Genomic DNA, 16,958 nt, shown 5'->3' on the forward strand with positions numbered 1-16,958 from the left:
TCTATTGTCTTTCAAGTATTCTTTTTCTTGTGGCTTCCTGCTCTTATTCATGGGTGGTGCCAATGTCTTTAGGGATGCCAAACAGTCTCACTTCTAGAGACGCATCTTCCTCTGACTGTCCAAATACATATTTCCTTTCCCCTGTTTGACAGCACTTTTTCCAGAAGCTCCATGTTTCTCCTCTTCCTCCTCACTCTTACCTTCCAGCAAGGGAATAAATCCAGACTTGGTGCTTTGCCAACAAACAGCATCATAACTGCCCCCCGGCCTCACTCGTTGTCTACCTGGGTGCATTTTAAATCTCCTTCTCAAGCTGAAACAGACTGCTATGCACAACTTCTACCCCCTGCCCCTTGCTTACATCTACTGCGCTCTTCTAAACAGAAATGAACAAACCCTATCACTGCTGCCATGGATATGTAGCTAGTACTTGGAAGAAATTCCCACTTCAGACAATGCCATTTTAAACCAAGAGTCCCCAACCCCGTGCTTTTAAAACAAATCTCAGCGTCAAGGATGTTATAATTTCGGGAAATATCCTTGAACAGTTTAGAAGACCTAGTTATGCCCTATGTTGTATTAGAGCTTCTTATAGAGATCTAAATATTTAACAATATTCATAAACAGCTGGGGCATATATACAATAAAGCACAATCCTACCGATGTTGTCAGTGTTTGGGTGAGCTGTATGAAGAGCAGGGAGACACCAGTCTCCCAGGAAAGGGAATGGTCTCTGCTTTTGAGATGTTTCCCTCAAAACAGGGGACTTGAAGTGCTAGTGTCTGCATTTCCTGGATTTCAATATAATCTCAGGGCTGGGAAGAGAGATTCCATCCATTCAATATAAGAAAGTTTATAAAACTTGCTTCTGCTTCTGCTAAGGGAATTCAGCTCAGGAGAATTTATTTTCAGATAAAATCTCATGGATAACTAAAGTGACTTTTGATTAATTAATGCATATGCAGGGAAAAAATTCAGTAATAGTTCTTTTTAAGATCTTTTGGTTAAAAGGAATTGGCATACTTGGGGGGGTTAAAAGAAATTAAATAGATCATACATGACTAGCAAATACACCTCATAAAATTGTGATACATATGTTCTTGAAGAGTTATGTAAAAATAGGTTTTAATTAACATATATTCCAGATCAGAATGCCTTTTAAAAGAATACCATTCTGAAATGTTTAAAATGAAGATTTCTTTTTAAAAAATTATACCTATCTCATTTTTTGGTAATTAAAAAAAAACTTTGATTTCTTTAAATTAGGTACATTGATCCCGTTATCTTAACTCTTTATAATATGAATTTATTGAAGATAATAATGAAAGACTGTCTAATTTTTTAAAATAAAGACATGTAGACCCAAAGATACTAGACTGTTTCAGAACATTTGGTTTTTATTTTTTTTAATTTGAAAGTCAGTATTGACAATAGCTTTCATAAATTTGAAATTCACATTCTCTTCACCAAAATCAAGGTAATTTATAGCATCTACTTCTTCAGCTGTCTTCTCACCTTCTCAACCAACAGGATGTTGTCATGTGGATGTCCCACAACCTTCATAATATCAACATGTTCCCTATTAGGTGGAGGAAGCAAGCTGGAACCAAAGAGATAAAGACATCATACAGAACGAAAGAGGAAAGTAGGGGTGCCCACGTTGCTGTCATTCAAATCCCTGATTCCAGTGACGCCCGAAGCCCTCCCATCCCCGCAGCGCTGCCATTCCGGAAGTCACATGAACTGCCCTTAGAAACATCAAAACATACCCTGCTTGCCAAGCAAGTTCAAATTGGGTTTCTACCATTTGCCACCAAGAGTCTTCACTAATATAACTGCCTAATGTTATACCTACATTGCTATAAAGTTGGGCATAAATGATTTTTATAAAAATTGTTTTAAATCTTGTATTTACATTGCACTTCACCATTTTCTAAGCATCTCTGTTATACACATCTCTTTTGACGTGTACAAATAATTGGGTGAGATGCGTAAAGTGGCCTCTACTCTTATTTTAAAATAATAATGAAAGATTAAAAAATAAATAAGACAAAGAATCATTTAAATTTTGCCTGAGGTCACACAGCTAGTGAGCGCAAAACTGGTGTTGCACCCCAGTCTTCTAACTCCGAATCCAGTGCTCTAAGTGCAGAATCCTGGCCCTCTGATTCCCAGCCTCGTGTTCAATGTGTCCCTTTAGGCCTGTGCACAGATGTTGAATACTCTAGAGAGACTGGCTCTTGAAAGGAAACCTTTCCACAGGGTAAACAACTACCTTCTAATTGGCCTATTTTGTAAATATGATTAAAAAAAACAACAACAACAGTATTTCCTTAATACAAGGTATGCTTGTGCTGCAATAATTTTACTTACCAGAAGATAATAAAGAATTAGTGACACCTTGTGGCAAAAACATATTAATTTGTGAGCTACTACCATCCATTTTCAGTTGAGAGACTTGTCCAAAGGCCTTATGCCCTTCACGAAGTAGTTAAGACAATAGCAAAACTTCTGGAAAGAGTAATCTATGGTTATAGACTCTGCTTCTCACAACTAAAACTGTCCTCCCCTTGTTCCAGTTGGGCTCAGTTCCCACCACTTCACGGAAACTGCTATTTTTGTCAAGTTCACAGACAACTTCCACGTTGGCAAACCCAATGGTTACTTCTCAGTTCTCATCTTACTTAACTTCTCATATTTGACCAGGCTGACCCCACCGGTCCTGAAACTTTTGGTTTCAGCAAGACCACACTGTTTCTTTTTAACTTCTAAAGTCTCTAAAGCCTCTAAATGTTCATGAGCACCAAATTCTTATCTCTAGCCCCAACCTTTCCACCAAACTCCAGGCTCACATCTCTAGTCTACTACTGTGACACATCCATTTGATGCCCAAAGCATTTCAGAATGAACATGCCCAAAACAGAACTCCTGATTTCCTACTCCTTCCACCCAGTCGACTGCGTCTCCGTAAATGACATGATTATCACGTCATTTTGCTCAAGCCAAAAACTTAGCAGTCAACCTTTGCTCCTTTATTCCTCCCCTCCATCTAATCCATCAGTAAGTTACCTAAATTCATTCTCCAAAGTATCCCAAATGCACCCCTTCTCTCCACCTTCCCTGCCATCACCCTGACTCAAGCCACACCCTCTCTCTAACCTGCAGTGCCTTCCTGACTCATTTCTTACCCTTACCTCTTACAATCCTTTCTTCACAGAGTGATGGGTGACCTTTCACCCACTAACTCAGATCGGGTCATCCCCCCACCTTAAAACTTTTGAACAGCTCCCCATAATCCAAAGTCCTCTCTCATCCTACAAGGCCCTAACATGCTTTGACTCCTCACTACCTCTAAAAACTCACTGCCCAGCTCTCTTCCCCTTGGTCCTGCCTTCAGGACGGGACCGTGCACCAGCTCCTCCCCTCTGCCTGTGCTGCTGTCCCCCTAACTCCATGTGGTTGCTTCCTTCTTATGTCATACGGGTCTCAAGGTAAGTATTACCTCCTCAGGCCTTGTCTTCGAGCTAATCTAAAGCAGCTGCTCAGGCACTCCTTATCATAACACCCTGCTTTGTTTCCATCGAAGCTTTTATCATTCCCCCCAAATGTTCTTCTTTCTTTCTTTTTTGGTTTACTTGCCTGTTATCTGCCTCTACCTACCCCTAGCTCTCACTAAAGTGCCTGGTACAAGGAAGGTGCTTGATGTTTCTTGAATAATGAACTGTCATAAGTTCTCTCTTGCATTCTCTTACCTATGCTCAGAAAATTTCAGAAACCACAGCCATTCACTCATTTTTTAAAAACTCTAAATTTTTTAATGCTTCCTTTTCTTTTCCTTGGAAAAACTATACAACTGTGCCATTCATTCATTCATTCACGCATTCACTCAACAAACTATTATAGACAAACATTACAAACACAAATAGGACACAATCCCTACCCTCAAGGAATTCATGGCCTAGGTGTGGAGGCAAACATGTCAACACATCATTATGACTATCACTTGATAAGTAAAAGATAGAAATATGGTTGAGGACTATGGAGAGTCTAACAATACTTGAGACTGGAAAAACAGGCAGTAACCAGACAGTGAAGGCTCATAGCATGTTTAAGGAGTTTGAACTCATAGGGCAAAGTGGTGACAGAAATATTTGAGGAGGGAACTAGCACCATCAGAGTTGCACTTCAGACAGACCATTCTCTGGTTGCACAGAAGATCCAACTTAGGCTGTATGGGTCTGGTCAAAGGCTGGTAAGAATAGTAAGAATGCAAAGAAGAGGACTCAGAATCAAGAAGAATTTAGGAGGTAAAATGGGCACGGCTTGATGATTATTTGGGAGATATATATATATATTTAGAGAGAGAGAGAAACACAGCAAAAGAGGTGGAGGGATGGGAAGAGAACAACCACCGTAAGCTGATATGTTAGTGCACAGGTTCTAGAGTCAGACAGATAAGGGTTTAAATCTTGGTTCGGTCAATTACTTGCTGTATGACTTTGGTTACATTAAAATCCTTAAGCTTCAATTTCCTTGTAAGTTAAATAGAAACAATATGACAACTAACCTCAAAGGGTCATTGTATGAAATCATGTACGCAAAGTGCTTAGCATAGCGCCTGCTATATCAGAAATCTCCATGAATTGTTAAAGGGGTTTTAAAATTATAGATCCTCGACTTACAATGGGGTTATGTCTCAAGAAACCCATCGTAAGTTGAAAATATCATAAGTCGAAAATGCATAACCTAACAAACATCACAGCTTATCCTAGCCTACCTTAAACGTGCTCAGAACATTTACATTAGCCTACAGTTGGGCAAAACCATCTAACACAAAGCCTATTTTACAATAAAGTATTGAATATTTCATGTAATTTGTGGAACACCTTACTGGAAGTAAAAAACAGAATGGTTGTAACTGTATCAGTTGTTGACTCTCCTATCACGGCTCACGGGGAGCTGTGCGTCACTGTCTCTGCCCAGCATCATGAGAGAGGATGGTCCCACATACTGCTAGCCTGGGAAGAGATCTAAATTCAAAATTCAAACTAAGGTTTCTACTGGATGCTATTGTTTTCACAACATTGTAAAGTCAAAAAATCATAAGTCGAACCATTGTAGTTGGGGACCATCTGTGTTTCCAATCTACCTGAATCTGTGATCATATACCTACCTTTTCTCCAATTGCTATGGATGAACTGTCCATGCTTCTAGACAAGGCCAATCCCTCTACTTGTGGGTAAGAGCCCATCCCTTCTTGCCTACATCCTTACATCCATTCCCTCTCTCTCCTACATCATCCATTCTGCCCTCTCTACTGAAATCACTCCTTTAAATAAACACATATACAGTTAATTCTCCCATTAAAAAATAGAAAACCTTCTCTTGACCCAACTTCCTTCTAGCTACCACCTTAGTTCCTTCTTTTCCTTTGTGGCAAACCTCCTTGATTCACAAATTTCTCTCCCCCCATTCTCTTCTGAATCCACTATAACTGACCTTTCTTCTCCATAACTCTACCGAAGGTGTGCTTTCCCAGATCACCTCTGTGTTGCTAGATCCAATGTTCACATCTTGCTTAACTTCTGAATAGGATCAGACATCGCTGACTACTCCCTTCTCCTTGAAACACTTTCATCACTCGACTCCCAGGTGACCAAACTGTCTGCAATTTCCTCCATCTCTCTGATCACCTTCTTCAGTCTCCTTTGCTTATTCTTTAACTTTCCAACCTCTAAATATGCTCAAGGCTCATCTCTCTATACTCCCTTGATAATCTCATCAAGTCTCATGGCTTTAAATGCCATCTATATGCTGTTGAGTCAAAAATCCACATCTCTACGCTGGACCAATCCCCTGAAACCCTAGACTCCCATATCCAACTACTACTCAACATCTCTACATTCAGATGACTAACATGTTTCTCAAGCTTAATGTGCCCAAAACTGAGCTTCCAATGCTACCCCCAAAATCTGCTCCTTCCCAGTGTTCCCTGTATCAGTAAATGGAAACTTCATTCTTGGCATAACTTCTAGCTATGACTTAGGAGCTTGAATCAAACCAACACTTCTATAGGAATTAGGAATATCTGTTGCTGAAAAGAAAAATAAAACCAAAGGATACGAGTAAAACAAAAACCAAAAAAAGCTGAAAACATTTAAAAACAAAACAAAACAAAAATCACACAGGCGATTTGAAGGCACTAGAGAGCAACCAAGCCAGTGAGGACATAAGGGATTGGGATCCCAGGGAGAAGAAAAATACATAGTGATAGAGAATTTCTCCATTGCTTTTTCTCCTGGGGCATTTACTGAGTTTCTGAGCACAGCACTTAGTGCAAGCAGAAAGCAGTGACCTAGAAGTGTCGGGAGTCTTTCAGATCTGGGAAGATAAAAGTTAGAGTTGAGAACTTTAGGCAGGTCTTGAAGGGACAAGACCCCAGATATAGGGGGACCACAGAGAAGTAAATCGGACAATTTGCTTGACTATTATCCTTTTATCCTTGAGACATTTGCTTAATTCTAAGCTGCAAGGGCACTAGAAATCAAGATACCAAGCAGGTGCTAAGTGGTCAAAAAGCTAAGTAGACCTTTCCACAATCTCAAAGAGCTGGGAATACAAACTTACAGAGTTCAAGGTCCCCCAAGATGGGGACCTGTTAAAACGCTAGGTTTTCTGTTGAGATTCTTAAAGGCCTATGGTCTGGAATAAGGGCAAACCAGAAATCGATCAGTCCTCCCAAAGCCTGAATCCTTTATTAAATGTCAACTCTGCCAATTGAATAAAATTAAATCCTCTGAAGGAAAACAACATAAGCTAGAGCGTCTCTGCCTTTTTTTCTATACAATGTCCAACATTTAATCAAAACCCTTAAAGTGATCTTTATTTCCTTTCTTTCTCTAGCCCCCCACTTCTAATCCATCTGTTTCTACGCACATCAAACACAATTTAAATGTCACTTTCTCCTTTAGCCCATTCAGAAACCACCTCAAAATTCAGAGATCAGACCTAAAATCTTCATCCAGTGTTTTTACCTCTAGCATTTACCATATACCTTTATGTTAGTGTTTATACAACGCCTACATCTGCTTTAGACCATAAGCTTCAAAGCACAGGAGGGATCTCGACCTTATCATTTACCAGATACAGTTCTACGTATTTTACACTTAACTCTTTTTATCCTCATGACAAACTCTTAAGAGATAAATTCTATTACCCCTATTTTGCAAATTAGCAAGATGAAGCACAAAAACATTAACTTGCCATTCGTTACAGGGCTAGTACATTGCAGAACCTGGATTTAAATCCACACAGCACTTAACTGAATTGAAGAACGCAAACACAAATGCAAATAACCGATCACTCAGGGATGCCTAAACTTCACTTACACAAACCAATATTTTTACATTGCCAATACTAAAACCAATCCATTTGCGTTTCTAAGGGCAGACCCACCCCATGATGCTTCATTCTTCAGGGCAAAGGGGGCCTAAAAGACCCAAGGCGCCCACCCTTTCCCAAAATGAGACGTCCGTGGGGCAGGCCTTCACGCTCCGTGCGCCCGAGGGTCCCTGAAGGACTAGCAACAGAGCGCTAAGCGGAGAAGGCGGAAAATGCAGACCAGCTGCGGAGGACGGCGGCAGGCGGCCCCTGGGGCGGCAAAGGTGGCGGAGCTGGGAGGCACCAGGGAAGCCCTGGCCCGGCCCTGGCACGTAACAGAGCTAGGAGCCCGGGTGCCACGCGTGTGCGATCGTAGGTGGACAGCCCGGAGTAGAGGCGCGGCGTCAGTGCCGGGAGAAGCAGCCGAGGGCGGCCCCCAAGGAACGAGGCCTGGGAGAACGGCGCCAACACAGGCCCCGCAAAGCCACACTCAAAAGTGGGGCCGGGGACCGCCGCCGTCTTCCTCAAGCCTCCGCGGGGGCCGCCATGTCCACCTCTTTCACGCGCAGGCGCATCTATAAGGAAGGCTTGGGTGGGCGGAGTCAAGAGCCGGAAGTTCCCCGGCGCACCGGCCTTCCCCCGAAACCGGCCAGCAGGAACTTCTCTGAGGTCCCGCTTCCAGCCGGAACGCTGGGTTGCTGGGCAACCGGTGCGGGTGGCGCCGGCGGGCTCAGTGCTGCACCGAGTAAGCCGAGCGTAGCTCCCACCTCCTGCCCTGGCAACTTCCCGTCCCGCCCTCTTCCCTTCTTGCCGCCTCTCCTTGCGTCGCGGAATCCCTGCCCTTGGCACTACGTGCACCTCTCCGGCTCCCACGACACTTTCGTGCCCACCTGCTTCGAAGCCAAGCTTCACCGAAAGCGAAGCGGTCTGACCCTGGGCGTGGCCTGCACGTTGACGGACCGCGCCTCCCCGGCCATGGCCACCTACACCTACACCAGCCAGCCCCGGGCCCTGCCTTGTCAGCGCCGCCGTTACCGGGACGACCAGATGCAGCCGTGAGTGAGCCAACCAACCCCTCTGTGGTCTCCACCCGCCCCCCCAACCCCGTCCCGGGGCCGCGGGATCCTGGCCCCTTCGCCCTGGCAAAACCTGCCTATGCTGCTTTCCTTTCTCTACACTCTGCGAAATATAAAATTTCCTCCTCTAAAGAACTCTCCCGTGGTGTGGAGGACTGAAGCACGAAGGCATTATTTAACTCTTACTGATGATGATGCTGGCATGATTAATAACATGTGGACGGAACCGACTTATTTCACTAAGTTTTAGTCAAGTGATGTTTATTGTTGGCCGACTATGTGCCATGCAAGCACCTTCTAGGGGCACTTACAGACATTTTCTTACGTAGTCCCCAGTGCTGTGAATTTGGTTCTATAACTCCATTATGAAAATGAAGAAACTGAGGTAAAAAGGGGTCACAATAGCGTGTCCAAAATGGGAGCCAACTAAAGCTGTTTCACAGCAGTCTTCGGGCAGGAATCAGGTTATCCTAACATGCTGGACCCCAAATTGTACTTTTACATTCATCAGTATTTGCAAATATTCAAATATCCATATTTGGAAAGGGCATTAAATGTTATGGTTCTCTTAAAGTTCTTGCCGTAAGCCTCAAATTTTGGAATCAGCAGAACTTTCCAAGAATGCATGCTCCATGCAAACAGGAACCTTTGTGACTTTTGTTCACTTAAGGCTGTGCCTGACACATAGCACTCAACACAAATTGTTGAATTAATAACAACAGGAGCAGTGTAGCTCTTGATGCTTATTTCAAACAGAGTCTAAATTCATGATTATCTTATTCTGACAGTAAAGACTTCTTTTATAAGAAATGTCTACCACTTTAAGAAAACCAAAACAAGAAAATTTAAATTTAAATTATTTATATTATAAAAGGATTCAATTTTAAAAGGGACTCCTTTGAGAAATACTTCCTGGTGCCTTTAAGTGGTTGCTTACAAATCCTTCCTATTAAATCACACCAACAGATGAAATAAGAATCAATGGTGGTTCAGCAGGAACAATTTCTTTTTTCTATAGAGTTAGTTGATTGGTATATTCAATCTGTTGATTCAAGCCTTTGACAGGAGTTCTTTTATATTATGTCTTTGATTTTTCAGTTTAAAATTATCCTTATTGGTGATTTTCAATTTATAAAAGTAATATATGCTTGTTGAAGCAAATGAAAAATACAAAATAAAGGGGAATAAAGGCAGAGTTAATTATCTCCCACTGACCTCTACTCCCACTTCCTTGTTGTAACCAAATTTAACAATCTTGGGCTTCTCTGGTGGCTCAGTGGTTAAGAATCCGCCTGCCAATGCAGGGGACACGGGTTCGAGCCCTGGCCCGGGAAGATCCCACATGCCGCAGAGCAACTAAGCCTGTGCGCCACAACTACTGAGCCTGAGCTCTAGAGCCCATGAGCCACAACTACTGAGCCCACACACCACAACTACTGAAGCCTGCGCGCCTAGAGCCCGTGCTCCACAGCAAGAGAAGCCACTGCAATGAGAAGCCTGTGCACCACAACGAAGAGTAGCCCCTGCTCGCCACAACTAGAGAAAGCCCGTGCACAGCAAAGAAGACCCAATGCAGCCAAAATAAATAAATAAAATAAATAAATTTTTTAAAAAATCTTTTATTATTCTTTCACGCCTCCTTGCTTGTTCACACATACAGGAGCATATGCACATATGTATAGAAGGTTTATTTCCAAAGTAGAATCATACTACACATATTAATCTGCAGTTGGCTCCCCCCCCATTTTATAAGCTCTAATTCCTTTTTTCCCTAATTTCTTTAATCTTTTAATAATTATCCTATCACTCATGCCTGTGGGTTTTCTTAGTACAGCCTTATTCCCCAGCCCCTTCCCCTGCAAACCTACTCTCCCTCTCCTGCCCCCAAACCATGTTAATGACTTTGAATACTTTTGTACTTTTCTCCAGGCTCACATGTTTATGTACACATGTATAAATATATACATACAGATACACATCTACAAGGGCTTTACTTCATAGCAAAGATAACATACACAATTCTCAACATCTTCCTTCGCTCACTTAATTCTTTGTGGAAATTCCTCCAATTATTCTTAATAGCAGCATGATATCCCTGATACCATATGTTATTAAAATTTTCCACTATTGATAGATATTCAGTTCACTTCAAGTTTTTACCACAAAGAAGGAAGTTTCAGTAAACAGCCTTATGTACTGGCTTTTTTATATCTATGAGGCAGATTCCCAGGGTGAGATTGTTAAGTCATGTGTTTTTTTAATACAGACAAATGGAACAAAATATCTTTCCTCCAGAAATGTTTAAATATATCCTTTTTCCCACATCCTCTCCAGCAATAGGTGTTATGGATTTTTTTTCTTTTTGTCTTTGATATCATAAAAACAAAACCAAAATTTATCCTCACTATCACTTTTAATTAGCACTAGGAGGCTTTAATCAAGTAAGCATTATGTTTGGATTTTTCCATTCTGAAAGATCACTGGCTACAGTGGATAGAAATGTTGGAGAGAAATGTTGGAAAGAAATGTTGTTCCACACAGTTAAGAGACTAAGAGACTTCTGCAACAGTCCCAGTAAACGATAGTGGTGGTGGTGAGCAGTGGGTGGATGCCAGAAAGATTTGGGGGGTAGAATCAATAGGATTTGCTGGTTGTAGAAAATGGGGAAGAGGGAAGAGTCATGGATGGCTCCCAGGCTTCTAAACCAATTGGGTGGTTAGTACCATTTAATGAAATAGAGAACACTACAGAAGTAACAAGTTGGAGTGGGAAAATGATAATTAGATCAATTTTGAGGTTGCTTTTTAGACATTTGAGTGAGATGTCATCAGGCATGTCAACTGGCTGTACAGTCTGGAGCTCAGAAGAGAGTTCTGAGCTAAAGATAAAATTGGAAGTTTTAGGTATATGGACATTAAGTGAAGCCTTGAGAGTGGATGAGGTCAACTCAGGACAAGAGAAGGCTGAATCATGAGGAAATTCTCCAGTGGGGGAAACTAACAAACACCTGGCTGAGAAAGGAGTCAGAAAAAGCAGAAGAGCATTCAGAATAATATGGTGGTATCAGGGAGGCCTGGGATGGAGAGTACTTCAGCGGGGAAGTGGCCGGCTGAGCCGAACACTGTCCAGAGGTCAAGTAAGACGAGCAGTGAAGCATGTCTGGGTTTTAAGTAATATGATGTCAGGCTATCCAGTAGTGGTTTCAATATGTGATAAACAAGCAATTTACTACCCCTAACAGAATCATTTCTGAGAGAGTACTGTTATTGGTATAGGTCGCTATTTGGTTTCATAGCCACAAATGGCATATCATTTAAAGAACTTCAAATGAAAATATCAGCTGTGTATTTTTCACTATTGATCATTCTGACCTCTGAAATTTAAATTTTATTAATATTTAAAACAATATTTTAAAATCTCTTTGAGGTTAAAGAACAATAAGAAATTTAACTTATTTTTTAAGCCTGATTCTATTAATGTAACTTTTCAATTCTGGAATCAAAATTTTTTCAGTCCTTTAGAGCAAGCCCCATTTCACCTGGGCTCTTTTCAGGTTTGTTAAGTAGTCTAACAGATTTACATCCTAAATCTAGCTCCACTTCTCACTAGCTAGGTAACCTCGGTCAGATTCCTTTCTGGGTCTACTCCCCCTTCAGTCAAATGGCAACCATCATTCCCAGCTTGAAGCTTATTGTGAGCAATAAATAATACCTGTGAAGTGCCTGGCTTTATAATAAACATTCCATAAATGGCAGCCATTTGTCTCCTTATTTTATGGACTGTGCTAAAAAAAAAAATCAATTAAAATATTTTCATCTTAAAATATTTTCATTTCTAAATCCTATTAAAAATGAGTTGACTTCAGACAGAGGAAGACAAATATGACATCACTTATATGTGGAATCTAAAGAAGTGATACAATTGAACTTATTAACAAAACAGAAATAGACTCACAGACATAGAAAACAAACTTATGATTACCAAAGGGGAAAGGGGGGAGAGAAATAAATTGGGAATTTGGGGTTAACAAATACACATTACTATATATAAAATAGATAAACAACAAGGACCTACTATATAGCACAGGGAACTACATTCAATATCTTGTAATACCTTATAATGGAAAAGAATCTGAAAATATATATATATATATATATATGTATAATTGAATCACTTTGCTGTACACCTGAAACTAACACAACACTGTAAATCAAGTATACTTCAATTTTAAAAAATGAATTGACTTCATAGATACCAATACTCTATTACAGTGATTATTTAGAATTTGCTTTTTTACAGAGCTGAAGAACCTATGCGTTACGGAAACATAATGTATGACAGAAGGGTGATCCGAGGCAACACTTATGCTCTGCAGACAGTACCACTGGTAAGTATAATTTGAATAGTCTAACACAGAGCGTTCCAGACTACCTGTGGTGAAGGACCAATTTTTGTTTCTTTTAATTTCTAATCTGTTATAGACTAACACATTTATGAAATAAAATAAAGATGAATTGCTAGAAAAATGAAATGAAAAAAAAAAAAGACATGCAAAATACAAGCCAGATAGTAGTTGCCAGGGATGGGGGAATAGGGAGTCGTTATTTAATGGGTACAGAGTTTCAGTTTTACAAGATGAAAAGAGTTCTGGAGATGGGTGGTGGTGATGGTTGCACAATGTGAATGCAATTAATGCCACTGAACTGTGCACTTAAAAATGGTTAATATGGTAAATTTTATGTTATGTGTATTTTACCACAATTAAAAGTATTTTAAAAAATACAAGCCCCAATTTTTTACTAGGTTAATAGAACTGTGGAGAACTATTCTAAAAGTCTCCAAATGTTTACTCTCAATTTCTGTAATTAAATTGTTATAGACCAGTTCAAATAGCTCACAGACAACACGAGTCTGAGGACCACACTTTCAGTAGCACTGGTCTAATATATTTAGGTTTGTTTAAATTATCTCATGCTCCAATACTGTTATCATTATTTAATCAAAAAGTCTGAATTATGCTTCTTTTCTTTAGTTCACTCAACAAATATTTATTGAGTTTTAAGTCCTGTGCTGGGTACGTAGGATACAGAGATGAGTAAGATGTAGTGTGATATTAAGAATGATTTCTTGGGGATTGACATATATGCACTAATATGTATAAAATAGATAACTAATAAGAACCTGCTGTATTAAAAAAATTAAATTTAATTTAAAAAGAAGAATGATTTCTTGGCACAGAAATGAAATATAGTTAACTTGTTAACACTATTTGACATATAAATGCCTAACACCACATGGGATGTATGGGATGTTAGACATTCTGAATCAGCATATATCAAAATCACCTAGAAAACTCAAAAATATATATGCTTCAGCATACCATGCATCTACTGCATTAGAACCTCCAAAAGTTGGACACAGGGGTATGTAGTATTAATAAACTTCCCTGGGCAATTCTGGTACAGCCAGTTCAGGGGCCAGCATTTAGAAACAATAGCTCAAATATGTGATATAGACATGTTTCAGCATTTTCTTGTGGCAGTAGCAATGAATACTGCCAGACCTCGAACAAGAGTAGAATGGGGAATCACTGCTTTTTTAGTCCTTTTTTAAAAAATTAATATTATGATGATTTGGTACATTTTTTTTTAGTTCTTTAGTCAGTTCATCAACACCTCACTTTAAAAGTATACTCAGACTTCCAGTTCCAGACAAGTAGGAATTCACCAATTCCTTCCAATTCTTCCTCTTACAACTAAAAAACCCTGGATGTAGCACCACAAACAAACATAGGAAGATTCTGAAAGGTGGAAAGAAGAAAGTGGACTGGCTAGGGACCTCTGGACTTGAACAACATGGCAATGAGTCCATGGGTTTTCTTTTTGCCTCTCACATATCCCAGAGTGCCAGAGAAGCCTGCAACCTGCAACCATGAACACCCTGGAACCTGGCACACCCTAAGAAAAGCCCGCTCCCTCTGTCCAAAGATAGAGGGTGGCCTCGTGGAACAGAAACCTTCTTACCATAGTACCCCTCCTCCAGCCACACACCAATGGGTAAACCGCCCTGCCTCTCCGCATGGCCATTGGTGAGGCTAAGGTGGAGAGCTGGACCTTGATCTCCACGTGACAGCAACAATACGAACCAGTCCTCTGATTCATCCATGGAGTTGGTGTCAACAAGGGCAGAGCAGGAAGCTGAAGTGCCACCCTCACCCAGGGGCAGTGAGGTGGTAAGAGATGGTATAAATGGATCTCCTACTTTTTCTGGGGTGGCATCAGCCGAGCCAGGAGGGAGCTGAATTTTCAACCCTCCCTGACAGCAACAAGGAGGGACAAGGTAGTAAGAGGCAGTGCTAGCCAGAACTCAACTCGCCTACACTCCAACACTCGTGTCAGCGGAGCATGGCAAGGAGCTGAGTTATCACCCCCGCCTGGCACCAATGAGGTGATACAGGTTGGCACCCTGCTTTCACTTCGTGGTGGTAAACTTCCCTCTCCACTCACACCTGTGCACTAAAACAAAAGGGGTGATTTCCTGCTAAAACGATTAAGACCCATAGTCTCACAACATAATACCCAAAATGTCCAGAATACAATTTAAAAATCACTCAATCGTACCAAGAACCAGGACAGTCACAACTTGAATGAGAAAAATCAATCAAGAGATGACAACACCAAGATGACTCAGATGTAGGAGTAACCTGACAAGACTTTTAAAGCAGTCATCATAAAATTACTTCAATAAAAAAGGAACAATTATGAACTTTCTTGAAACAAATGGAAAAAAATAGAAAATCTTTGCAAAGAAATAGACAATATTAAAATGAACCAAATGGAAAATACAGAACTGAAAAATACAATAACCAAAATAAAAACCTCTCAGATGGACTTATTGGAGATGACATAGGAAACAATCAGTGAATACAGAAATAAATCAGTGGAATTACCTGGTCTGAAGAACAGGTAGAAAATAGACCCCTGCCCCCAAAAAAGCCTCAGAGATCTGAGGAGCAATAACAAAATATCTAAATTCATGTTATAAAATATCTAAATTCAGTCCCAGGAAAGGAGAAAAAGTATGGGATTTGAAAAAATACTCAAAGAAATAGTGCCTGAAAATTCCACAAGTTTGACAAAAGGCATAAACCTACAAATTTTCACCAAGACACATCAAAATCAAACTTCCAAAAGCAAAAAACAAAAAAAGTCTTGAAACCAAGATTAGGGAAATACAAATTAGGGAAATACAAATTAAAACCACAATGATGTAACTACACACCTGTTAGAAAAGCTAAAATTTTAAAATAATAGTAAGAAGAAGTGCTTGTGAGGATGTAGAGCAACTGGAACTCTGGTAGACTGCAGTTTGAAATGTAAAATGGTACATTGACCCTAGAAAATTGTTAAGTGGCTGCTTATAAAAACTAACAAGCACCTACCGTTCAAGTCCACAATTGAACTCTTAGACATTTATCCCAGAGAAATAGGAACATATGTTCACATATTAACTTGTTCACAAATGAACATTGATAGCAGCTTTATTCATAATAGCCAAAAAACTGAAAAAACCCAAGTGTCTTTCAGTAGGTAAATGGTTAAACAAACCTGGTACGTCCATGCAATCAAGTACTACTAACAAAAAGCCATGAGGGCTTCCCTGGTGGTGCAGTGGTTAAGAATCTGCCTGCCAATGCAGGGGACACAGGTTCAAGCCGTGGTCTGGGAAGATCCCACATGCCGCGGAGCAACTAAGCCCGTGCACCACAACTACTGAGGCTGCACTCTAGAGCCTGTGAGCCACAACTACTGAGCCCATGTGCTGCAACTACCGAAGCCCATGCGCCTAGAGCCCGTGCTCCTCAACAAGAGAAGCCACTGCAATGAGAAGCCTGCGCACCGCAACGAAGAGTAGCCCCCGCTCGCAGCAACTAGAGGAAGCCAGTGTGCAACAGCGAAGACCCAACCCAGCCAAAAATAAATAAATTAAATACATAAATTAAAAAAAAAAAAAGGAATGAACTATTGATACATGTAACAACCTGGGTGGACCTCAAGGACATTATGCTTAGTGAAAAAAAGGCAATCTCAAAAGGTTACATTCTGAATGATTCCTTGTATATAACATTATTAAAAAGACAAAATCTAGAGATGGAGAACAGAATTGAAGGTGGAACTTGGAGAAATATAAAGGAGGCTCCTTTGGGGCAATGAGTTAGGTCTCTATCTTTATTGTGGTAGTGGTTACACAAATCTATATATAAAATCACATAGAACAGTATACACAGACACAAATCAATGCATGTAAAAATTGTGAAAACCCAGTAAGATCTGTTAATATCTTACATGTTAATTTCCTGATTTTGATATTTTGTTATAATTGTATAAAATGTCACCATTGAAAGAAGCTGGGTGAAGCATACACAGGATGCTATATATAGTTTTTGCAAATTTCTGTGAATTATTTCAAAGTAAAACTTTTTTAAAAAGAGATTATAACTAG

General features: G+C 40.3%; 1 protein-coding gene and 1 long non-coding RNA gene across 9 annotated transcripts in view; one reads left to right on the plus strand and one right to left on the minus strand.

The window, feature by feature from the left end:
• Positions 1–1,379: 1,379 nt before the first annotated feature.
• Positions 1,380–7,617, minus strand: LOC309634527. The gene is made up of 2 exons (XR_014248182.1): positions 7,512–7,617; positions 1,380–1,600 (listed from the first exon to the last, which is right to left on the minus strand). It is a non-coding gene; the product is annotated as an uncharacterized lncRNA (long non-coding RNA).
• A 309-nt stretch (positions 7,618–7,926) lies between these two features.
• RSPH3 (radial spoke head 3) overlaps positions 7,927–16,958 on the plus strand; it is a gene marked incomplete at its 5' end in the record, with an annotated part of 73,785 nt that continues 64,753 nt past the window's right edge. For all 8 annotated transcript variants that reach the window (XR_014248114.1, XR_014248115.1, XR_014248116.1 and 5 more), the window contains 2 exons: positions 7,927–8,435; positions 12,756–12,843. Coding sequence is in view for 1 of the 8 variants with exons in the window: in XM_082404582.1 (XP_082260708.1) it covers positions 7,927–8,435; positions 12,756–12,843 (597 nt within the window). The remainder of the gene's footprint in view (positions 8,436–12,755; positions 12,844–16,958) is intronic.

The sequence above is a fragment of the Balaenoptera borealis genome, assembly GCF_965194805.1.
Source record: "Balaenoptera borealis genome assembly, chromosome: 9".
NCBI classification, from domain to species: Eukaryota; Metazoa; Chordata; class Mammalia; order Artiodactyla; family Balaenopteridae; genus Balaenoptera; species Balaenoptera borealis.